The sequence below is a fragment of the Polyodon spathula genome, chromosome 60 (assembly GCF_017654505.1).
Source record: "Polyodon spathula isolate WHYD16114869_AA chromosome 60, ASM1765450v1, whole genome shotgun sequence".
NCBI classification, from domain to species: Eukaryota; Metazoa; Chordata; class Actinopteri; order Acipenseriformes; family Polyodontidae; genus Polyodon; species Polyodon spathula.
In genome coordinates this window covers 932832-957425 of record NC_054593.1, presented here as the reverse complement: position 1 = coordinate 957425, position 24594 = coordinate 932832, and the positions used below count along the sequence as shown (strand labels likewise).

Here is a 24594-nt window from a genome sequence, read left to right as displayed (position 1 = left end):
TACACAGAAGAGCCTTCTACATTCAGCATTGTTAAGAGAACCTCATTAGAGATATTTTCATTAATATTTTTGAACGTTAATTAATTAAGAATATAAATATAATACAGCTTTTATTAATCTTGTCAGTCCTACAAGTTTTTTTCACGGAAACCTGATCTTGTCTCTGTGCCCCATATGCGCAATGTAGTTTGTACATAATACAAATGAAATCAAGTGTAATCACAATTATTTGTATTTCATGATATTAAAAAAATTAAGTTCTTATTTTTTTATATATAAGAACAAGATTGTAATTAATTTCATATGTTCAGACACCGTCGCAACTGTAACGCTGTGTCGCATGAATAATGCTGCGTCACATCCGTAATGCTGTGTCGCATGAGAAACGCGTGTCACATGAGAAATGTCGTGTCACGTGAATAACGCAGTGTTGCATGAATAACACTGTCTCATCCATAACACTGTCACATGGATAAGGCGGTCACATCCATAACGCTATGTCACATGACTAACGCCTCTGACCAACTGCTGCTCACCCCCTCTTGCATCAATTACTGCTCCCCCTCTCACCAACTACTGCTCACCCCCCTCTCTCACCAACCTGTTTACCCCCTTCTCTCTCAACAACTGCTGCTCACCCCCCTCTCTCACCAACCTGTTTACCCCCTTCTCTCTCAACAACTGCTGCTCACCCCCCTCTCTCACCAACTACTGCTCACCCCCCTCTCTCACCAACCTGTTTACCCCCTTCTCTCTCAACAACTGCTGCTCACCCCCCTCTCTCACCAACCTGTTTACCCCCTTCTCTCTCAACAACTGCTGCTCACCCCCCTCTCTCACCAACCTGTTTACCCCCTTCTCTCTCAACAACTGCTGCTCTCTCTTTCTCTTTCTCTCTCCAACTACTCTGCTATTTATTTAGTGTGCCGTGAATTTTCTAATAGCCCGTCTTTATAGGGCAAAGTGCTACAAAACATTAAACCTGATTTATTAATTCATATGATTTTGGGGAAGTATTTCTTACAAAATGACGTTAAATGTCTTGGATGCAGGTCCCACAAATCAGATTTGAGAACATGCAACAACAAAAAAAAAATTGAGAGACTAATTTTATTCTTGTAATTTTAACAGTACATAGTATAAAAAACACTATCTAAATAGTATAGAATGTTTCTTTTAATTCATTAAATGAGTCACTGTGTGTGGTTGCAAAGTTACATTGTGTTTAAATGTCACACCCATAATGATGGAATTGCCCATATACAGTTATTGCAACTGCTTCAGAGTTGATACAGCTTCAATTTTTTGAAGAAAAAAAATCAATTCTTTTTCACTGGAAATCTGGTAACCTGTCTTCAACCAGTCAATAAACCTTTATTTTTTATACAGTGCCTTTCACGATAAATCACCTCGGTGCTTGTATATAATGCCAAAATATTATATCTTTATCAGATTTCACTTACATTTTATGTAAAGCAAGCCAAGACATTGACAATTTTTATCATTTTAAAAACATCCGGTGTGTGTAATTTCCACTGGACTCTAATGTAAGTAGGGCTGCAACGAAGGGGATTAGAACCCCAATTAGAACCTTCTGTGGTACTTATTTGCATAATTTATTGGTGATGTCACCATAGGTACTTGTTTGTATTTGATTGAAAATCTTCTTTTACAGGTAATTCATATAAATGGAATAAAACATTCACATGTCGTTTAAAAATACATTATGTAGAACAGTAATCATGTTTTTATAATGTAAATTAAAATACATTGCTTATTTCCATGTAATTGATGCTGCTTGCGATCTGTCCAGTTTGCATTGCAGGAGCACCAACTGCAGCTTATCAGTCACTTTTTACTACTACCAAAAATATTAATACTAATATATCAAGTGACCCCAGAGATTGTTTATACCTCCATGATACAAGTTGCTTGTACAGTTTGCATTCAACTGGGCATTTCACAAAAACAATCCCAAACATCAGAGTGGTTTTGAGATATTTCTATAAATACAGCTTACATTATACAATGCTTTTCTGCTGAGATGGCGAATGAAGAAATTAAAGGTTTGGCTCTGGATAACACGAGCTGGGGTGGACGGTGCTCAGTTTTCAAAGTTAAAATGATTTGTGTTGTGTATTTTGTATGTTTCAAACCTTCTACCATAGCTCTTCTCTATCTTGTACACAAGGTATTCAGTGTATATTTTACAGAAACAATACAGCCACTAGAGGTACGAGCCCACTGCTTTGGATGTTATACCCTGCTCCAGTTGTATGTAATGTGTAACGATGTGGTAAGGTAATAATCGTTATGCAAACCAGTATGTCAAATTTTGCATGCCAGTGACATTTTAATGTGTGATTTATAGTATTCACACATTGTCAAACGGTTTCTGTTAATATGATGAAAAAATAAAACATACAGTGCATGAACCTGTCTGAACCTTCGAAGGTTTACAGCGATCTTCGAATCCCTGGCTAGCGAATGAACCTTTGGACACAGCCTTAAATGTAAGTGACTTCCATAACATTACTGTCACTATAGCCGTCAAACACAGACAGCTCAGCCCCCTACCTGTAACGCGCACGGCGGCCCGGCCCCCTGCCGGTAGCGCGCACGGCGGCCTGGCCCCCTGCCTGTAACACAGACCGCTCTACATCCTGCATGCAACAGACACAGAAGAAAAAGTTGGTAAAATGACCACAAGTAAATATGCAACTTATTTTAAGTGTCTGATTCATAACATGTGCTAGACTTCTGCAATTCAGAGTTTTCAGGAGTTTGCATGGCTTTGTAGAAATCTACACGGAGTGCTTTTCGATCACCAGATCTGACATGAGAAAAAAAACGATTTGTCCAAATGTCAAAGTATAACATAAAATTTGTTATCCAGAGCAGCAGGCAATGTGACACCCTAAGAGTTGCAGATATGTAGACAGTAACACCTTTTCTTTAAATGTCCAATAAGCATGTTTTCAATGCGCCGCTCCATTTCTGATGGCAAAATGAAGTCTTAGTGGGGACAGAATGACCACCTTGAAGTAGAAACACACAAGTGACACAAAGGACAGGCTTCCGTCTCTGTTTTGGGAGGGGAAATGTCTGCACACAAGGGGTGGTTGATATGATGTCATCGGGCACGCACTGTAGTTCAGGGGCTATGCACGCGCATACGGGGCCAAAGCCAGCCTAGGACTGTGCTCAAGTGTAAACTGGGGCTCAAATCATAAGAATCTTTGAATATGTAAGTGTAAGGTTTGAGTTGTAAGTGTAAACACACCAATAGAGAACAGATTGTTACACTTCATTTTATTTTCTTCTTTCAGGACTTCCTTATCCAGGTGAAAGCCAAAGAACAGATGGAGTGTGTTTACATTAAACAGGAGCAGGTTCTGGAATTGGTACCTATCTGCATTAAACAGGAGATGACTGACCTGGAGCCTGTCCACATTAAACAAGAGAGACTGACCTGGAGCCTGTCCACATTAAAGAAGAGACTGAACTGGAGCCTGTCCACATTAAAGAAGAGACTGAACTGGAGCCTGTCCACATTAAAGAAGAGACTGAACTGGAGCCTGTCCACATTAAAGAAGAGACTGAACTGGAGCCTGTCCACATTAAAGAAGAGAAGAGACTGAACTGAACTGGAGCCTGTCCACATTAAAGAAGAGACTGAACTGGAGCCTGTCCACATTAAAGAAGAGACTGAACTGGAGCCTGTCCACATTAAAGAAAGAGACTGAACTGGAGCCTGTCCACATTAAAGAGGAGAGACTGGAGCCTGTCCACATGGAGCTGAACTGTCCACATTAAAGAAGAGACTGAACTGGAGCCTGTCCACATTAAAGAAGAAGAGACTGAACTGGAGCCTGTCCACATTAAAGAAGAGACTGAACTGGAGCCTGTCCACATTAAAGAAGAGACTGAACTGGAGCCTGTCCACATTAAAGAAGAGACTGAACTGGAGCCTGTCCACATTAAAGAGGAAGAGACTGAACTGGAGCCTGTCCACATTAAACAAGAGACTGAACTGGAGCCTGGCCACACTGAAGGGGAGTCTACTGACTTTTTGTTTAAGGGTTCAGAACACATATCCCGGCCACATCAATGTAATGACTGTGGGAAGAGCTTCGGTCGGTTAGGCCATCTAAATAGACACCGGCGAATTCACACTGGAGAGAAGCCGTATCAATGTACCGAGTGTAGAAAAAGCTTCCGTCACTTGGGAAACCTAAAAACACACCACCGAATTCATACTGGAGAGAAGCCACATTACTGTACTGACTGTGGGGAGAGCTTCGGTGAGTCAGGAAGCCTAAATAGACACCAACGAATTCACACTGGAGAGAAGCCGTATCAGTGTTCTGAATGTGGAAAGAGCTTCCGTCATTTAGAAGGCCTAAAAAAACACCGGCGAATTCACAGTGGAGAGAAGCCGTATCACTGTACTAAATGTGGGGAGAGTTTCAGTCAGTCAGACTCCCTAAAAAGACACCAGCGAATTCACACAGGAGTCAGCCTCCCACCCACCCAGCCCCTCACCTCTCCACCCTGCTTGTTTGTATGTGTGGAGAGCTGTCTGATTCCTTGTCTGTCTCTCACCCTGCAGTAAATGAAGGGGGTCCCCAGGAGTGAGAGCCAGCCTGAATCCAGAGACACTGAGAAGGGGAGCCTGTCAAACTGAAGAGAAAGACCCATTCTTTCAGAATGAACTGGAGAGCCCTGGGATTCAGCTCCACTCCTGCCCCTGAATTGGAAATGGATCTCTCATCATGCTGTGAGGGTTTAGGACAGAGTTACAGGTCATTCTACTTAGAAAGGGCACATTGGAAATATTCAAACTTTTTCTCTGAACACTTAAATGTGTGATACGAACTAAGGCTGAGGTGATGTATCATATCGTTTGACAACAATCGATAGTCAAGCCTGTGCATTGTTTTTGTGTAAAGGGTTTAAGCAAAGGTAAACTTTTATTTTTTATTAAATTTGGAAACGTCAGTTTATCTTTCCCATTAAGCGCAGAGCTTCTGTGCTCCCCTCAGGTCTGACTCGCTGAATCTGCATGCGATTGAGCTCCCCTTCTCTGCCCCGCCCCCTGTGAGTGTTTACTGCTGGGATTGGACCTGTGCAGGAGTCTTTAAAGTAACAGTGCAAACGTCGTCTTTTGAAAATCCCCCCCCCTCGTCGTGTTTTAAAAGTTCTTAATTTCTTTTAGCACCCAAGTCAAAAAATGAGTTGTGCTCTTTTCTTAATTCTCAGGCAGTTCCATTGAAATGGTCATGTTTTGTTGATCCTCACGTAAACGAGAGTGTTTGTTTGCTGGACTCCCCTCTGTTCTGACAGCTAAACCTTGTTCTGCAGCTACACTGCGTAGGACCTCTGCGGGGTGTTTTTTATTTTTAAAGAGGATGCAGGGAGCAGTGTAACAATCTTTACACGTTGCATTGAGTAAAACCACTTCGTAATATAAACGCAATGATCTGCTAGGGACGGAAAATGAAAATGTTGTCTTTTACACCTGGGTTTTCGAAACGCGCATCTGTTATTGTTTTGTGTTTTATTAAAATGCCCTGCCTAGTTTTTCTCTTGATTGGTTGTTACTCTGACTGGTAAAGGGTTAAACAACTTTTTTATTTTTATTTTGCTTTGACCAACAACTGGTAGAAATCAACATGAATAAGGAAAAAAACAAAAAAATAGACTAATTCAATGTGTTTAAAAACGTACTACTGTATAAACTGATGAAACAAAAGAAATGTAATTAAATTGACAAAATGGTAACCATAGATCAATTAAAAAAAATATTCAGTGACCAGGGGTGGTAATAAATGCAAATACGTAGAATAGTTTTCAAAGCGTTACAGAGAAATAGAAATTTGCTATTATAGCTAAAACAATCCAAGAGCAGCTCCAGGGTAAGGGATACAAATGGCAAAATCGTTTTAGAAAGAAAAAAAGATTTTAAATATGTCATCCATTTTATTTTTAATTTTAATTATTTTTTTTTTTTTGATTTAAACAGACTACTCAAATTTCTAAAGAAAAAAATTGAATAAGATCAAAATGAGAGCAGTTGAAAACAGGAGTGCAACCGTCACAGAACTAACATATTTATTATCCATCCTTTAATGCTATCAGGTTGTGTAAGTTTCTGCGAAAACAAAGTCATTAATCCAAAACATTAAGCTGTTAATAAACATACATGATAGCAAAGGGAGATAAAATGCAAAATTTGCAGCTGTATGTGGCAAACACTTATTGTACAAAATGATCATTGTTAATAGTGTTACTGACAGTATATGATATAAATATCAGGGAGTGAAATTGTTTCAAGTTTTTAAACTATCTAGGCAATGTGGGGAAGCTAAGAATATCTTCATGGGTGTTGTGTGACAGAAATATGAGTTCTGGTGTTAAATCTCGCTATACAAAAAGATATTGCTCCCGACCTCTGTTCAGTCTTGAACAAAGAAGGCGCTAAAAGATTCAAAATTCTAAAAGGTATTGACAGTGTCGACGCAAGGGACTTTTTCAGCCTGAAAAAAGAAAACAAGGAAGGGCACAAATGGCCATTCAGAACAGTTAGGAGACACTTTTTTACACAGAGAATTGTGAGGGTCTGGAAACAACTCCCCTGTAATGGTTGAAGTGACACCCTGGTCAAGAAGCCTTGATGAGATTCTGGGATCAATAAGAACTAACAACCAAACAAGCAAGATGGGCTAGATGGCTCCTCTCGTTGTAAGACCTTATGTAATTGAAACTTTTTTAGAAACACACTTTTAAAGGTAAACGAGGGGCAGCTGCAAGACATTTTTTTGACCATTCAAAATGAGCTAGACAAGATGGTTTTCCTGCACGCAGTAAAAATGTACAATATAACGGGAGATAAATGTTAACCTTCCTTAGATACTTTTTTCTGGCTCAAAAACAACTGAGTATTAAGAAGTAGAGTCCGTTACACCCCTCGATATTTTCCGAAATTGTTTAGAGCTATGTACACTTTCCCAACTTAATTAGTCCCAATTATGTTAAAACTGTAAGACCTCATCTAAATAATTGTGTTCATCTGATGGGTTTTATTAATCAAACAAAGCAGACTACGTGGCGACCTAATTCAAGCATTCAAATTTTTTTTCTTGATTGGGGATTACATGATAGGGGCCTGTTATTGTTTTGTGTTTAATTGCTACTGTATAAACTGATGGGTTAAACAACTTTTTAATTTTTATTTTGCATTGACCAACAACTGGTAGAAATCAAAGCGAATAAGGAAAAAAACAAAAACTATTCAATGTGTTTAATTACTACTGTATAAACTGATGAAACCCATTTTTAAATTTTAATTATTTTTTTTTATTTGCAATCCACAGCTCCAAAATTACTGCATATTTTATTTTTTAATTTTAATTATTATTTTTTTTTTTTACTCTTTCGTAACATTGATGCATTGGCGTTTTTGGAGAACGATATATTTATTGTGAAAAATTAGGCATCGCCCCTGCCTTAATACGAATCCAACACATTAAGCTGTCAATAACATACATGATATTTTTAAAATGCAGTTTGAGCTGTATGTGGCATTATTGTACCATTGTTAGTGTTTACAGTATATGATACAGAAGTGAATTGTTTCAAATAAACTAAAACTAAGAATATCTTCATGGGTGTGTGTGACAGAAATATGAGTTCTGGTGTTAAATCTTCCTCCCGACCTGTGAGGGCGCTAAAGAACGAGAGGAGAAGTATCTGGAAGGGCTGGCCTGACAGTTTGTTTACGGGACCGGGAAGTGGGTCAGCCTGGAAAGAAGCAAGACTCTGTTGTAAGACCGGGGACTGTCAAAAACCAAATGCCCGGCCCCTTACCAGTGCCTTTCTTCGCTCTGAGGGACCCATTGGCGTATTGATTTGAAAGGTAAACGAGGGGCAGCTGCAACCGTTTACCTAGATATCATGCAGGATTACATATAGGGGCCAGGGTAACACTGATCTTTTCCTTTGGGTAAAACGCTGAAGAGAGAGAAGGATAGAGAGGAGCGTTCATTAAAAGAAAAGAAAGAGTATTGTGTGTTGTTTGTGTCTGTAAATAACTGTCACCACTAGACAGCTAAACGCACAAATCTGGAGCTGTCGCGAGGGTCAGCATGAACCGGATCACCACTGCACCAACCGTCACGAATTACCCGTGTCTTCACCACCGCACACGCACGTCTGCACTCACCCAGGACTGGTGACCGTGTGTTTGTTTTTGTTCGGGACTGTGTCTCTGTTATTGCTATCCCCGCGCTTTACACATTGTTGTTTATAGCCGGGGATTTATTATTTGACGGTCACCAGACCTGGATTACAAATAAAAGCACTTTTTCACTGGATATCGTTGTCTGCCTGTCACTCCTGCATCGCATCACCGCTACACCTGTTCCCATCCACCAGCCACTTTGCCACAAGGAGCTACAGAGTTCAGTGGCTGGGAGTGGAGTAATGGTGCACCAGTCAACCATATCAAGAGCTCTGCATAACACTGGCCTGTATGGGAGGGTGGCAAGAAAGAAGCCGTTACTCAAAAAATACCATCTGAAAGCACGTCTGGAGTTTGTCAGGAAGCATGATCCAGATGCGATGTGGGAAAAGGTTTTGTGGACAGATGAGACCAAGATAGAGCTTTTTGGCCAAAACTCAAAGCGCTATGTGTGGCTAAGGTGAATGACTGGGCCACTGTAGGACAAAGTCCTGATCTCAATCCCATTGAGAATCTGTGGCACTATTTGAAAATTGCGGTCCACAAGCGTCGTCCAACCAACCTGAACAACCTGGAGCAAATCTGCCAAGAAGAATGGGCCAAAATCACTCCGACACTTTGGCAAAGCTGGTACATACTTACTCCAAAAGACTTAAAGCTGTTATTGCAGCGAAAGGTGGCTCTACCAAATATTAATGTGTGGGGGTTGAATACTTATGCAAGCAAGATATTTCAGTTTTTTATTTTTCTTAAAAATATTTCCCAACATAAAACCAATGTCACCTTACAATAATTGATTTTGAGTTTCAGTGTTTTAAAATAAAATATCGAACAAAACGAAATTTCAATGTACCATTTGTAATTCAGTAATATGAGAGAATTGGTCAGGGGTCTGAATACTTTTGCAAGGCACTGTATGTATGTGTATATATATATAGAGAGAGAGAGAGAGAGAGAGAGAGAGAGAGAGAGAGAGAGAGAGAGGAGAGAGAGAGACACACACACATAGTTTATTTGGAATTGTGTAAATAATAGCAGGGATGTGAATACCAGAAAACAGAAATATATAAAAATTACATAACTTCGGAGTCTTTGACCAATACAAAGGGCAGAGTGACATTGGTCTTTTCAAGGGCTCTATTACAGTGAATGCTTTTCTGATTCTTAGGAATAGGTTTTAGCTCATTATTTTTAAAAACATTAATTTAAAAACCTGCACTCATTGAAGTACTTATTGTAATATTATCTTTCCTTTTGTTTTATCTGTCAGGTAATTAACTGTATATCCTTGATCTCTTACTCCTTTCAGGAGCTGTGAGAGAACCCCCTCCCAGAGGTGCATTTCTGTGATGAGGAGGTGTACTGCACATGCTGGAGACCATGCAGGACTGCACTGGTGCAATGTGGGAGGTGTGGCGAATGGTTCCATGGCCAGTGCCAACATCTACAGCCAGGTGACCTTATAAGTATGGAGGAGTTTTATGTGCTCCATTTGCAGAGTTACACACATGGGTAAATAAAGGGTTAACAGATTTATTATTTTGTTTTGTACTGCTTTACGCTGTGGTGTGGAAGCTTTCACAACCACATACATATTTTTTTCTGTACTGGCTGCAGGAGGTTTTGTAGTGTCAGCTGCTTTTTTGCGTTTTGCAAAATATAAAATAAATAATAAAAAAATAAACAAATTGCTACACTTCTCTTGTGTTTATAGTGTCTCCAATTTGGCTACTTAAATGTTTTTAGAAGTATTTTTTTTTTTTTTTTAATTATTTAACAAATGCGTTTTTTTTGTTTAGCTGAAATGCTGTATATTTCTGTAACACATTATTTAGAGAGCAACCAGCATAGTTGCTTTACCAAATGAAATTATTGGGAGAAAGCACGTTTTTTGTTTTTTTGGGGGGGAAACTGTGACAGGTACTCCCAGCCCCTGTGCATGTTTTGTATTATTTAAGTCCTGCAGTTTGGCTGCACAAGGGGTGTGTTCATGAGTGGAGAACGGGAGGTAAAAAATAAAAAGTATAGGAATAACAATTGCTACTTATGCTGGCAGCCGTCTCTCTAGATCTCAAACCCGGCTTCTATAGGTTAGTGGGACCCCTGGGACATAGACACAAATGTAGCCGGCTGAATTGCGCCTATGTCCCAGGGATCCCACAGACCCAGGCAAGCCCAGTTTGAGTTCCGGGGAGCCAGCTACAATTGTGCCTATGTTCCAGGGGTCCCACACACCCAGGCTGGCCGCCTGTGGGTCCCAGGAGCTCGGCCCAAAAACCTAATATTAGTGTTATAATCCCTGCAATCTTCCCATGTGGAACCAGAAATCTCATACTACTGAGAGTTGGCTTCCTGAAGATCAAAAACGAGTGTGACCCTAACCCTGAACCCCAGCCCTAACCCTGAACCTCAGCCCTAACCCTAACCTTAACCCTGAACCCTAAACCCTGACTCTAAATCATTTTTTATCCTATCCCTTATTCACTTCACATTTTATTACTTGATTTCAACACTAATAAAAAATAAATAAAACACAATGCACATTATGTATCACATAATATTACTAGGTGTTATATGTTAACAGGCAGTCCTCGCACTTATGACACATAGTTCCTAAAAGTTAACGAAGCACATTTTCCCATAGGAACAATGTTATATATTGGGGTTACGTTCTTGACTCTTCAGCCAGATAGTTTTACAAAAAATGACCCGTTCTATTGTACTCATGCAAATATTTATTTAACTCTTTACACTCAGCCCGGTGATTGTGTGCATATTACTCAGACACCTCCCTGGCTTGTTTAAAAGTACAGACTCGGGGCTTTCCAATGACGGACCGGTGTGTGTATGCGGTACTCCTAGCCGGAACTACCATCGCCTGAAGTTAAGCCACTCATCATATGACAGAGTGCACAGCTTAGGTTTCGTTTGAATCGATTGCTCTTATTGGACATTATTAAGGGCAAATAAATTATGGGAAAAAAAACCCGCTAGACTAAGTCAGGGTGACCACGACAGGGACTGCGGTTCGGACACCGAGCTGCGCCATGACGCACGGCTCAGGTTTCACTATCTCGTAAATGTCGAAGCAGGGTAATAATTGTGGTGGAAACCTGAAAATCAATAAACTAATACCCAAAATGTCTTTTAAGAGTTTTATTTACCCAAAGCACTTTCTCGAGAAAGGATCAGACACACAGAGTGCAAAAGCTGTCTGCAAAGAATCTGATAGCGAGCAGTTTCAGTAGACAATTTTTGTAAGCCTGAATAGTGGAACTCGGTCTCAGCTGCCTCAAGGGGTTTTTTGGTTGCGGTCAGACTGAGACATTCCTGCCCTAGCATACTGAGTCAAAAAATAGCTGCTAAGTTCCTCTTTACTAGGATTCAAAGGTTACAAAAACACGCTCAGTATTGTTCCATTTAAACATTTCTAGCACATTCTAGCACATAATGCAAAAGAGTCGTAAGTGCCGTGCATCGTAAACCGAAGCGTAGTAAGTCGAGGATCGCCTGCAATTCTGAACAAAATTCATTTTAGATTGATTAGAATAGAATTTGCCTATATCCCATAATGTTGTAGATGTTTTTTGCTTTAACTTTGGAAATGTGGTGAAAATGAAGGGCTTTAGAATGGCTTTCTTTTATTTTAGCTGACTCTTGTGATGCTTGCATTTATTACATTTATATAATTTATAATACTTGCATTTCCTTTTAATATGTTTACACTTATCTCCCCGGGGTCCCACAGACCCAGGCAAGCCCGGCTTGAGTTCCAGGGAGCCGGCTACAATTGTGCCCATGTTCCGGGGGTCCCACAGACCCAGGCTAGCTGCCTGCGGTTCCCAGGAGCGCGGCCCCAAAACCTAATAATAATAATAATAATAATGTTATTATCCCTGCAATCTTCCCATGCAGAATTAGAGATCTCGTATTACCCAGGTTTGGCTTCCTGTAGCTCTTAAATGAGTGTGCCCCTAACCCTGAACCCTGCTTCACAATATTAAAGTTGGAAAATACCCAGAAAAGTTTATTTTTTAATAACTGAAATGAAACACAAAAAGTAATGAAATCAAAGTTTATTTAGACTATCTGAAATGTAAAATAGTAATACATGTAAGTAAAAGGAAAGTGAAGGTTATATGAAAAAGTTTGAAACAAATCAAGTGTTTATATTGTGATTAAAAATAATAATAAAGAAGAAACCAGATAGGAAAAGTTAAAATACAGTTTTGTTATTTTGTAAACAATACAGCCAAACAAGGTTCTAGAAAAAATAATATTGTTTTGGTAACATTACTTTTAAGAAATGTTTAAAAATGTATTAGAAACAATGTTCATGTTAAAAATAGCACTTGTACACCCACTGCGTACATCAGTACCTCCCATTAGAAATTCATGCAATCGTTTTTGTTCAAATTATTTATAAAGCAATTGTAGAAAAGCAAAAGGATGGCCATGAATGTGCCGGACATGCCACTTGTCATGCCACATGCCACAATCATTACCTGCTAAATATTTAACACAATTACTAATTCAGATATAAAGAAAAAGTTGGCCTGATGCACAAAACATTAATTACTGCCTCAGTCCCCTGAATTTTAAAGAGTAACTATTTGGGTATTATTATTATAATTATTATTATTATTATTATTACCCACGTGAAGTATATAAGCAGTAAGACACTCCAGGGTGTTGGTTACACTATAATAACCGCACGCCCAGGGGTGTAGTAAGGCACAAGGCTGTAGGTTGAGTGTCTTCAGCCCCTGGAAGTGTAGTTATTCCAGCACAACCAACACCCTGTCATGTCGTATTGCTATTATAAAATGGGTTACTATTTTTTTTAAATTAAGATATAGATGCATTTTTATTTAAAAATGAATATAGGTTTATTTTTTCTGCTAGTTATTCTGTAATAATTCAATCAGGATGCAGATAGCTCCCAAGCCATTTTATGACACACAGTAACGACTCATGTTCTAGAACTCAACAAAAAAGGCGAGATGCTGCAGTTCATGCGCTACCCTGTAAACAGTGGTTTTGCTGCAGTGTTCACAGGCCACACACCTTTGTGCCTTGGCACTTTGTACTGCTGTGAGCCTGGAGTAGAGTGCATTGAACTTTAACTAATTTATAAGTGTCAAAAAGTTGTCAGGATTTTAAGAGTAATAATAATAATAGTAATACAGATAGCTTTCTTAAAACAGTCGCAACAACATGTGGGAGCATATAACTCAATTTATAGGAACCCAATAGTTACTCTCTAACAATTTTTCTAATCTGTCCTGTACTCAGTGTCAGGGCCAAGCTGACTGACAAGCAGAAAAGCAGAAATCATGATGACCTGAAGAAGTTATACTCATGTTTCATGTGTTTTTGGAAGATATTCTTAGCTTTCGATTCATCTATTTCGCTGCGGTGGTTTTCCAGTAGATCCTTATAGTGCTTTTCAGGGTGGCCTACCTCGTTTTCACTCTTGAATCTGTAGTATGGGCTACCTTTGGTTATTTCAAGATGTTCAGCCACATAAAGCCAAAGTCTGGCACAGGGCAGAAGAGCAACTGCAAAGTAGATATGATCTTCCTTCATTACATCGTTGTAACTCTGAATGTATTCTGCTATTGCAGTGGAGGGTTTGATGTCATCTGCATTCTATGGGCCAAAAATAAGGAACAGTTAGGGAAAGCGTCACATAATTACAAAAACAACCACTTCATGACATTTCATCATGAGAAAAATGATTTGTTCTGATATCGAGGAAACAAAGAAGAGAGAATTAGAACTCCTTGATTGCACAGGATTCCCAGACCCTAAGCTGCTCCACTGACCACTCACTTTGGCCTGGACCTAATCAAAACATTGACCCACCGCTAATTAGAATTTACAAGCCTGGTACTGATGCCGACTTTTTAGCTTGTCAGAGGGATATTGTTTCTACCCCAGAGAGAACCTGCCATTAATACTGGGTTTGTAATTTGCGATTAGCGGGTGGGTCAAAGTTTTCATTTGGTCCAGGCCTTAACTTTAAATATACGTGATAAACACATAATCAGAATGATTAAACAAGTAATCCTTAAGATTATTCATTTTATTTTTGAATGGTGCTAACACACAACCTACAATTTAGGCCTACTCTGCTACTATCTTGCTGAGAACACGATGCAGTTTTGTACTTTTAAAAAAAGGTGATACAATCACAAAACAGGGACGATTAATAATTTTGCTCTACTTGTTTCCTCAGAATATTAAGTGAACTAAGCGCAAAATGTTTACTTCTGAGTGGCGTTACTTGTGTAGCTTGTTTCAATTGTGAAGTATCTCATGGTTGTTTTTCTGTTTGACGTGTTTCCTTTTTAAAAGCAATTAAGGAGCAGTGTATCCCAGTCTGTCATTCTTCCAAAAAATAGCGGAATAGTTGTATGGTTTTGTCTTAGAAGGTGTTCACTTTAATTCAAGCCACTAAGATTTCAGTTTACAAAAGCTCCCTTATTCTGAAAACTCAGTGTTGACAGCTATGCTGAACTCCCTTTCGCAGTCAGCGTTGCTCGCTGCAAGAGCGACGGTTACCATGGCGATCACCCCTCTGTCATCCTAAGTCACGTGAATGGGACCCGAGTGATTTCGATTTCTTTTGCTTAAACATCAATAGTAACCGGACAACCAAGAAGGAGCCGGGAGGTGGGAAAAGACTTAAAATACAAAAAAAAAATATCTAGCCTAAACAATCATTTTGATAAGTCGAAATATAAAATTACCTTGACAAAATGTGAATGCCATTGTCATGCGTTTCTGACAGTCAATTCAAAGGACGATTGCACTGTATGCACGAGTTTATTAAAATAGTGCAGCAGGGAATTAATTACGGTATGCTGGGAGGATCAAGACAGAACGATTGCAAAAAATGAATCTTAAAAAAAATGAATGCGTTAATTGCAGAAGTTAACTGCGACTAATTGACAGACCTAAACAGAACATTAACAACCAATCACAAAGCACTCACTCACACACACAGTCGGGACACGCAGTCCAGTGGTCACACCCCCTGCTCACGCTGCAGTTCTAACGGAGAACCTTCAGCTGTCAGTCTTGCGCGCAACACAAAGACGCTCACCGTTAAAATATCTTGTCTTTTTCTCAGTATTTGCATATCACAGGAGAGTAGAAGTGAATAAACTCTGTATCACTTATATGAGAAGTGGGTAAACGCTATATTGCCCAAATTAAAAATGGGCAAACGCCATTTACCAGTGTATACCCTCGATTACACCACCAGGTTATAGATGATGATGGATGGATGAATCTGATCTGTTTTTAATGCTGTTTTAAAATTATTTAAGAAGATATAAAATGAAAGATTCTTAAATTTAAAAAAAAAATCAGCAATGGTAATAAGATTAAAAAGGGACTCTTACCTTGAGAAGATATTGATTTAAAACATAGTCGGCAAATTTCTTGTAACTGTTATATCTATCAAGAATGAATTGTTTTATATCTGTGTGTGTCTCTGGCTGAATGCTCAATGCCTTTAGTAACTCTGTGACTTTCACCAAATAGTAGATATCCTGAAGAGTAAAGTTTATATATCGTTCTGCTTCAAGGGTTCCATTTGCCATTTGTTTCAAGAAATCAGTCTCCAGTGTCTTATCAGCAATGACCTGACTGTCATCCCAGAGCACATCGTAAAGGCTAGAACTTTCTGAACTGCCTGTGAAAGAATAATACAGATATTAAGAGGTAATACAGATTTGCAATTTCCTTTTCTCCCTTATCAGTGTAAAAAAAGAAATTCTTATAATTGTCCACAAAATATTAATATGTATGTATTGAAAGTAGTAAGTGCTAAAAAAAAAAAAAAAAAAAAAAGACTTAAATCGAAACTTTGACCCATCCAGTAATCTCAAATTACAAATGAGGTACTGGTGGCGGCTTTTTTCCTTGTCAGAGGATTATTCCTTCTATCCCAGAGGACCCCCGCTACCAATGCTAGGCTTGTAACTTGCGATTAGCGGGTGGTTCAACATTTTGACTTGGTCTAGACCAGGGGTTGTCTATCCCTAGTCCTGAAGTACCCCTGTCTCTGCTGGTTTTTGTTCCAGCCCAGCTCTTAATTACTTAAGTAAACCCTTAATTGAACTAATAGTTGGCTTATTTAGACCTAAATAATCCACGACCAGGATTGGGAAACCCTGTACTAGAGAACTAACAAGTAACCTGCACATTCTGTGGTGGGTATACTGAGAAGCACATTTTGAAAACATTGCAAAGTTCCAGAATGATAAAATGTACAAAAACAGCCCTGGATTGTAATGCAAATGATGACAGAGTCATTTAGTTGTGATACTGTATTTACATTTTTTCAGACATTTCAAAAGCTTTCCTTTTAAGTACCAGTAGGCTATAGAATCCGTACAAGCAAGTAATGCATGTGGACTGTGAAGGTGGACTCATTTCTATTGATGTGCTTATTAAGCGCTCGTTAACAACATTCACTAGCGTCTCAGCTTTGTCAACGAAATCATTTATTCTGCTACATGCAGGGGTTGCTAACTGACCTGTTGAAGCGAGTCCTGCCTGTGTTCAAGGTATGTAGTTTCACTGTCTCAGTACAGTTTGTATTTCTATGGTAAACTTTTAATCGCGGTTTAATCATATACTGGTATTTGTAACTATACTGCTGCTCATCGAGGTAACGTTTTAAACCTATTTTGCTGTATACAGGTGAGCCTAGTGCTGCCTGAGGTAATGATTTAAACTCCTAGTTAATGTGTAGCGGTCACTGGGTGAGTTAGTGTGCTTCCCAGGGTCATCATAGGGGGCCAATTTAATAGCTATAGTGCGACTTTTATGACTTAATTGGGATCTATTTAGTTTAAGTCTCTTGCTGTCACACAGATAACCAGTGGCTGAATTTTCTTTTATGTATTGACTTTCGTTCACTCTATTTTCCACTGATTTATTGGATTAGTTCACTGTTTGTATGCACTCTTTATCATTTTGTTTTATAGTTTGTAGTTACTCATAAATGTGTTTCTTTTAGTAGCACAGCTAGCCCCGGTCCGCCCTGTGGCGCTTGAGACTCTGTTGTTAACCTTTGATTGAGATCTCCTGACTCCAGGTTGGTGTGTTTTCCTGAGGCTCCTGATGGCGAATTCTTGTATTACACGTGTGTTAAATTCTGCATACGTTTTAATTATTTTGGCTATCGCCTTTATGAAATGAAATGCTTAGCGCCTAATCATGTCTCTGCTTACTTTCATTTACTTGAAAGGGGTCTGCTGTTTGGGGAACCTGGTATTATACGGTGTAAAAGTGACTTGAAATTCCCAAGTGGCGTAGTCCATTAATTGGTAACCTCGCCCCATGTCACAGTGTGCATGGATACAATTATTACATTCACTCTACCTTCCAGGCTAGACAGATGTTATGTAAATGAATTATTGTTTTGCTGTCTGCAGCAGTGACTGCTATTAATAGCATGTACAGTAGGCTATAGCCTCTGTATGTAAAAGAGGTGTCAAACATTTGATAATAATAATAATAATAATAGTAATAATAATAATAATAATAATAATAATAAATAAAAAAGTCCATAGATTGCAGACGGCGATAAATGATAAGATATTGCCAGGGCTTGTGTTTCTCTAGATTTGGATGGTTTGGTTTCTTTTGTGTTTTAGGAAATAAAGAAAAATAACTTAAACACGAAGATCTTGAGCTGAACGATATCATCTGTCACATACGACTAAACTTAAGCGCAATAGGTATTTAAATAAACACTCCTGTATTGTATTATCAAAAGAGGTGTTTGCCTTTGGAAGGCCGATGTCTCTCTCTGTAAAATAAACTCCCATGTAAACGGGATTGTATTAAAGTTACGACCAAAATAGCGCGACCAAAAAGGTGAGACTTTTTTCTTTTTACATGTAAATGCACCCGTTATGGACTTGGTGGTGCAGACAATCAAACTTGTTTGCCTCTGAGTGAGACACCGGTGCCTGGTTAGAGTAAGGGTATGCTATACATATTAAACTCTGCTGCAGCAAACCTCAACTCAAAATCTGCTATTTATTAAAAAAAAAAAAAAAAAAAAAAAAAAACCCTTGCAATACTGATCTCGCCGGGATCCCAAAACAACTATTCAAATGAGTATATCGCGGCTCTCTTTGTTTACATATTCTCTCTTAATACAGAGGACGCAATGTTTATTTTGAGAGCTGTCACAATGAAAATGGAATTGCGGTATGTTTCCACTGTGACTGGCTTTTCTTAGTACATCTGGCCAGGGATTAGTATGCTCCTAATCATATTAATATAATGACTTTTCACAAAGTCGTCTTCATGAGAACACCATATGAACTAAAACGGTTATTACACAATACATAAAAAGGAAAAAAAGTTGAAGAAATTGTACAATGTGGTTTGTAGCAGGGACAGCAAACCCTGCTAAAGGGATAACAAGGACAATTCTTTCTCTCCACCTTAGTTCATTTAGTTTGAAGGTAAATGTGAAAAAAAATGAAAATAGACAAACACTGGAATTATATATAAGTAAACTTACAGTGTTTTGATGTCCACTTGTCACGTGGAGATGAAGCAAAAACTGACCTTTGGTAAAGACGGAAAGAAGATGAAAGGGGAATAGACAAGTTAGCAAAACAAGGACCAATTAACTTTAAAAAAAGAGCGATCAGAACGTTATAAGAACAGAGACCGCTGCAGTTGTAAACTCTGATAAAAAATTAAGAACGTTAGTTTACCTGCCGTAAACCTGGTTCCCTGAAAGAGAAGATGGCCACCAACATCATTATGGGATACCCTCCTGCCTATTGGTAGGTGTCACTGAGCTCCTATATCAAAGCTGCCGATAGGCCCCCTCCCCCCAGTGACCTCCTTGGTCCAGCACCTGTAAACACATTGGGGAGGAAAGCAGGGTTTGCACGCACACCATGCTACCATCATCCCAAATATGAATGCAGGAGCCATGCCCAGACAGCGCCTGCAGCTCACTAACCTGCTTTGCGGAGGTGATAGCCAAGAGGAAGGCTGTCTTCATGGACAGGTGTTTCAACTCAGTGGAGTATTTAGGCTCAAATGGGGCCTGCGTGAGAGCCTCCAGTACAATCTCAAGGCTCCACTCGGGGAGAGTGACCCTCCTAGGAGGGCGCAATCACCGAGCGCCACGGGGAAATCGGGTGGCCAAAAAATGCACGGCTGGGGACACTGAGTCAACGGGGGCACGGCAAGCGGAAATAGCCACCGGGTAAACCTTCAGTGTGGAAGGTTATCTACCAGACTCAACAAACAAAACGAGCTACAATCAAAACAAGGTCCAATCGCGGCCACAGGCGGCTGGTGGGCTAGCTTGACAATGGGAACAAGGCCAGCCCGGTCCCGTGGAGTAATAGTGCTCTCCAAAGTAAGAAGGGTGAAAAACACACACAGTTCTTAACAATAATACTTACCATGCTAAGACGGACAGACAGAAAGAAGCAGCCTGACACGCAGAGCGCGCAGGTGCTGTTAGTCAGAAACAGAATAAAAAGGCTATGAATTTTTAAACTACTGATTCTGGGAAAGCGGCGATGCCAGCGTTCAGCACAAAGTACAGGGGAACTAGCAGTAGCTTACACAGCACTTTTTAGAAAAAAAGAAGGCTCAGTGCAACACAACAGCCTTACCAATGTGAGAAATGAAAGTGGGTGTTCCTCCCCCTGCGTGATGGTTAAGTACCCTCGGGAGGCGGGACCGAGGAGGTCACTGGGGACAGGGGGCATATCGGCAGCTTTGATATAGGAGCTCAGTGGCACCTACCAATAGACAGGAGGGTATCCCATAACGATGTTTGGTGGCCATCTTCAAATTGAAAGGGAACCATAACAGTTCAGAACAGTATGTACAGCTCATTTGCAGGCTCTCTTTAATGTCTCTCCAGTGGCCCAAATCAAATAAGAACATAAGAATTTTTTATTTACTCAGGGTACAACCAGAGGGATTGAATGAAGAACTTGCAGGGATTGAATGAAGAACGGAATTCCTATAGACCCTAATAAGCTATTTTCTTTTTTTTAATTTTCTTTTAACTTTGATCCGGCTAAACTATGTTATTGGTCTAATGTAATCATGAGCTATGAGTATTGGTTGTATATTGAAGATGAGAACAATGCACTGGAATGCTGTAATTAACGAACTCTTTGAATATGACTGTATTGCGATGTAATTGTCCTGCTAGCTGTGAACATGCTGTCGATCCTAATGTATTGTTTCTGTTGATGCACATAATGCATATGTTGACACTCAAATACCTGTTTTTAATTGTTCCCAGTTGCTTGTTTTGCACATAATTAGTATCATTTAAGCCAAATGAAACAACTATTTTTAAACATGTTTGTTCTTTGTCTCTGGTAGTACTGATGATTGTCTCTTGCCTGTCATTAATTAATATAACTTGTTGTTTTCTTTTGAATTTTGCATTGTTTCTTCACCCTCAGTGTGTGGCTCTGTCCTGTGCCGTGGCACCTGTGTGCTTGTGGAGATTGATTTTCCCTCAGTGTGTGGCTCTGTCCTGTGCCGTGGCACCTGTGTGCTTGTGGAGATTGATTTTCTCTCAGTGTGTGGCTCTGTCCTGTGCCGTGGTACCTGTGTGCTTGTGGAGATTGATTTTCCTTCAGTGTGTGGCTCTGTCCTGTGCCGTGGCACCTGTGTGCTTGTGGAGATTGATTTTCCCTCAGTGTGTGGCTCTGTCCCGTGCCGTGGTACCTGTGTGCTTGTGGAGATTGATTTTCCCTCAGTGTGTGGCTCTGTCCTGTGCCGTGGCACCTGTGTGCTTGTGGAGATTGATTTTCCCTCAGTGTGTGGCTCTGTCCTGTGCCGTGGTACCTGTGTGCTTGTGGAGATTGATTTTCCCTCAGTGTGTGGCTCTGTCCTGTGCCGTGGTACCTGTGTGCTTGTGGAGATTGATTTTCCCTCAGTGTGTGGCTCTGTCCCGTGCCGTGGTACCTGTGTGCTTGTGGAGATTGATTTTCCCTCAGTGTGTGGCTCTGTCCTGTGCCGTGGCACCTGTGTGCTTGTGGAGATTGATTTTCCCTCAGTGTGTGGCTCTGTCCTGTGCCGTGGTACCTGTGTACTTGTGGAGATTGACGCACCTGTTAGGTATTGCCCTTTGGACATTGTTTTTAAGGTGCAGTGAAAACTTTTTTTGCTGAACATTTGTACCGTTTTGTTAGCTGACCATCTTGCTTGTTTGGCACCGCTAAGTCATCATTAGCTTATTGTTCATTTTTGCTTTGTTGCTGCAACATTACAATATGTTGAGTTAAAATGGGGAAATGCTTTTATTGTTAAATTAATGAATTAATTTTCCCAAACTCTGGAACACCGTTCCTAAAGAAATCAGGGATTCAGCTCCTTATTTTTAGAAAGGCATTTTTATGAATGTTTTTATCTTCTGTGTTTCTTTGCTGTTGTGATTTGTATTTTTCTTGTAAAGTGTTCTGAGGTGATTGCTTTTAAAGGCACTATATAAAATAAAGATTATTATTAATAGTTTCAGTCCCCCAGCCACATAATGTAATTTTATATATATATATATATATATATATATATATATATATATATACCGTTTCCATATAAACAGGAGTTGCAAACAAAACCTTAAACTTAGTCACTGGTCTTGATTGTATGAGGATGATAGATTGTGACAGAACATTTCGCTCCTCCTCAGGCAATCAAAATCACTTTCGAAAATGCCCTTTGGTTTTGCTATGCTCGCCATGGTTTAATTGCAGTTATTGTGGTTACTTTATATAATACCATAGTAAGTATGTTCATAACTAATCCTGCTGTTGGATCGGTGCTTGCTTTTTTAAACCCAGCTCCAGTCTGAGACAGACCTGCTGTTTGCAGTCCCCATTGAATCAGTGACAAATTGGCAGTAATGATAAACAAACAAGACCGATCTCATGTGTTGGTTTAATCAAGACCGATCTCATGTGTTGGTTTAATCAAGACCGATCTCATGTGTTGGTTTAATCAAGTCCCTCACCCTCTCCCAATTAAAAGACTAAATGTCTAAATGTCTAATATGAATAAAGTCTTCCACCACAGTCTATTTTCCTCACTAGAACACAGTAAAGACTAGTTAATTTTAAACTTTAAGGTTTTGTTTGCCCTCTGTTTTTATTGGAACCGTGAAATACCACTAATAAAAGTTGATTTCAATATTTAGTCATCGTGTGGCAGAGAGCACTGAAACGAAACGAATTTAAGTGAAAGCATTTCCCCTTTTTAACCCAACAGCTGAACTGCTGGATTGTTATTCTTCAGCCATTCTTTGCTTTGTTGTTTAATTGGATATTATATTGTAACGTGCACTGGGGAAGGCAGCAGCTGGGCTGGTAGGTGAAGTAATCACATACAAAGACATAAGCCCGATAGGAGCCGGCTCTTTTGCATAGTGCGGTATTAGCACTATGCATTAGTGTGAGAGGTCCTGGGTTCGCGTGTGTGGATTGCCACGCCCTGTGTGATGCGCCTGCCCCTCGGGAATCGAGATATCTACAGTATAGCTGATTGCATGCATCTGTGTGGTACTTGGTGTACATAACTATTTTAATATACTGTAAACAGTATTTGACTATACATATGTGCTCTTTATTATTTATACTCAAACTAATAAACAATCTGTAACCTTGAATCTCTGGTGTTTTCATTTGTATTATTCGTGTTCATTTTTATTCATTCTAAAAATGTGCTTGCTATTTTTCAACATATTTCTCTAAACACTATGCTTGCCTTAAAACGTGGCAACTGTTAAAATCTATTTTTTAAAAATAACAGATCAATTAACAATATTGATCTCATAAAGTCTCTTTTCACTCCAAGGATTACTCGGTACATTGAAGCACTGCGTTTAAAAATAAATAAATAAATACATTTAGTAGTCGCCAATTTTTTTATTTTTTTTTTAATTTTCTCCCAATTTAGAATAGCCAATTATTTTTAGGCTCAGCTCACTGCTACCACCCCTGCGCTGACTCGGGAGGGCAAAGACGAACACAAGCTGTCTTCCAAAGCTTACCATGGTACCATGGTATTTGATTATTTATTTATTATTTTTGGAGGGTGCTTTTGCAGAACGTCTATCTTAAATAATATATATATATATATATATATATATATATATATATATATATATATATATATTATATAAAAACTTCAGCTAGATTTCCAAAGGTTGTCGTTATAGAGTCACAAAGGCTTAAACAGTTAGAATCTTAAACAGGTATGAGAGCGTCAACACACGGCGGTGAGCCCCTTACGACCCGTGTCGGATCTAAACTTTGGTCGTTATAACTTGAGACAAAAAAAGTGTTCTTATAAATTAAACAAATGTAAAAACCTTTTTCGACTGATGCTACTATTCCCTAGACGTGTCATATCGAGTAAAACCTGTATCGTTTCTCTCAATTTTGTTTCAAAACAAGTCAAACAAACATGTTTTACGAACTACCAGAGCTTGTTCCCTAACAACAAATTTTTACAAGTACTTTTTCTTGTACGTAGACTACCAACACATTTTTTTTTTTTTTTTTTTTGGGGGGGGGGAATCCAGTTACTGTGTGCTGGTCAATCCAGAAAAGGTAATCTCGCAATCAACAACACACTTAAAACTAATGTGTTTAAATTCTACACAAAATATGTGTTAATAATACTGACACATTTTGTGTAGCTTTTTGCACAGTGGTCTGTGTAGGATACTGTGTCTCTCCTAAATATTCCAACACATTGCCTGCGTTTCTCCTAATGTGCCTGTGTTAAAATGAACACAAAATGTGTTGTCCTTAGTAATGTGTAAAATAAAAAAAACACACGTTATGAGTTGTTTAACACTTGCTCTAAGAGTGAAGGTTTTAATAGGTCAATTTAAATTGAAGTGACAATGGCATTTTATCTAAAATAAAACAGCTTTGTTCAATCACTTCCATGTTAGAATCTGAAAATGTATGGGACTCAATTTCCCTTTTTATATGACAACACACACAAAAAAGATTTAGTATCATCATTTTTAGAGTCCATCATGTTCAATTTCACCAATCCTAATTTAAATCCAGGTATTTAGAGTAAAATACTGTGACTATCAAAATGTTAGGTGTGCAGCATTTGTCTTTATTATACCCAATTTAAATAATGACAAATCCTAATTTCTATAAACTAAATGGATTAAGTGTAATATTAAAAAAAAAAAATCGTATCATCTTACCATGTGCATAACAAAGTGAAAATCACGAAAGAGTTCATCCTCGCAGGGCTGTCTTTCTTGACTCTCTGCATTTGTGACTTGCAGCTTTTATTGC

At 39.1% G+C, this 24594-nt stretch overlaps 1 protein-coding gene and 1 long non-coding RNA gene across 3 annotated transcripts in view; one reads left to right on the top strand and one right to left on the bottom strand.

The window, feature by feature from the left end:
* The window catches only part of LOC121307901, a 25844-nt gene extending 4036 nt beyond the window's left edge, over window positions 1-21808 (top strand). The window contains exons 1-3 of one of the 2 annotated variants that reach the window (XR_005948398.1): window positions 8832-8872; window positions 9552-9696; window positions 20219-21808. This is a non-coding gene — a long non-coding RNA (uncharacterized LOC121307901). Of the gene's footprint in view, window positions 1-8831; window positions 8873-9551; window positions 9697-20218 lie in introns of those variants that run through there. The other variant, XR_005948397.1, reaches the window with a different exon arrangement.
* On the bottom strand, window positions 12304-24594 carry LOC121307898. Its single transcript, XM_041240225.1, has 4 exons — window positions 24501-24594; window positions 18801-18847; window positions 15655-15947; window positions 12304-13894 (listed from the first exon to the last, which is right to left on the bottom strand). The coding sequence occupies exons 1-4, from the start codon at window positions 24569-24571 to the stop codon at window positions 13577-13579; spliced, it is 729 nt and encodes a 242-aa protein (XP_041096159.1). The 5' UTR covers window positions 24572-24594; the 3' UTR covers window positions 12304-13576.

Coding starts and splice junctions, on each gene's coding strand:
- LOC121307898 (XM_041240225.1), bottom strand. CDS start 24,571: ATGCAGAGAGTCAAGAAAGACAGCCCTGCGAGGATGAACTCTTTCGTG. Junction 18,848..24,500: donor TTCACTTTGTTATGCACATG/GTAAGATGATAC, acceptor TCTTTACCAAAG/GTCAGTTTTTGCTTCATCTC. Junction 15,948..18,800: donor CAAGTGGACATCAAAACACT/GTAAGTTTACTT, acceptor ATTCTTTCACAG/GCAGTTCAGAAAGTTCTAGC.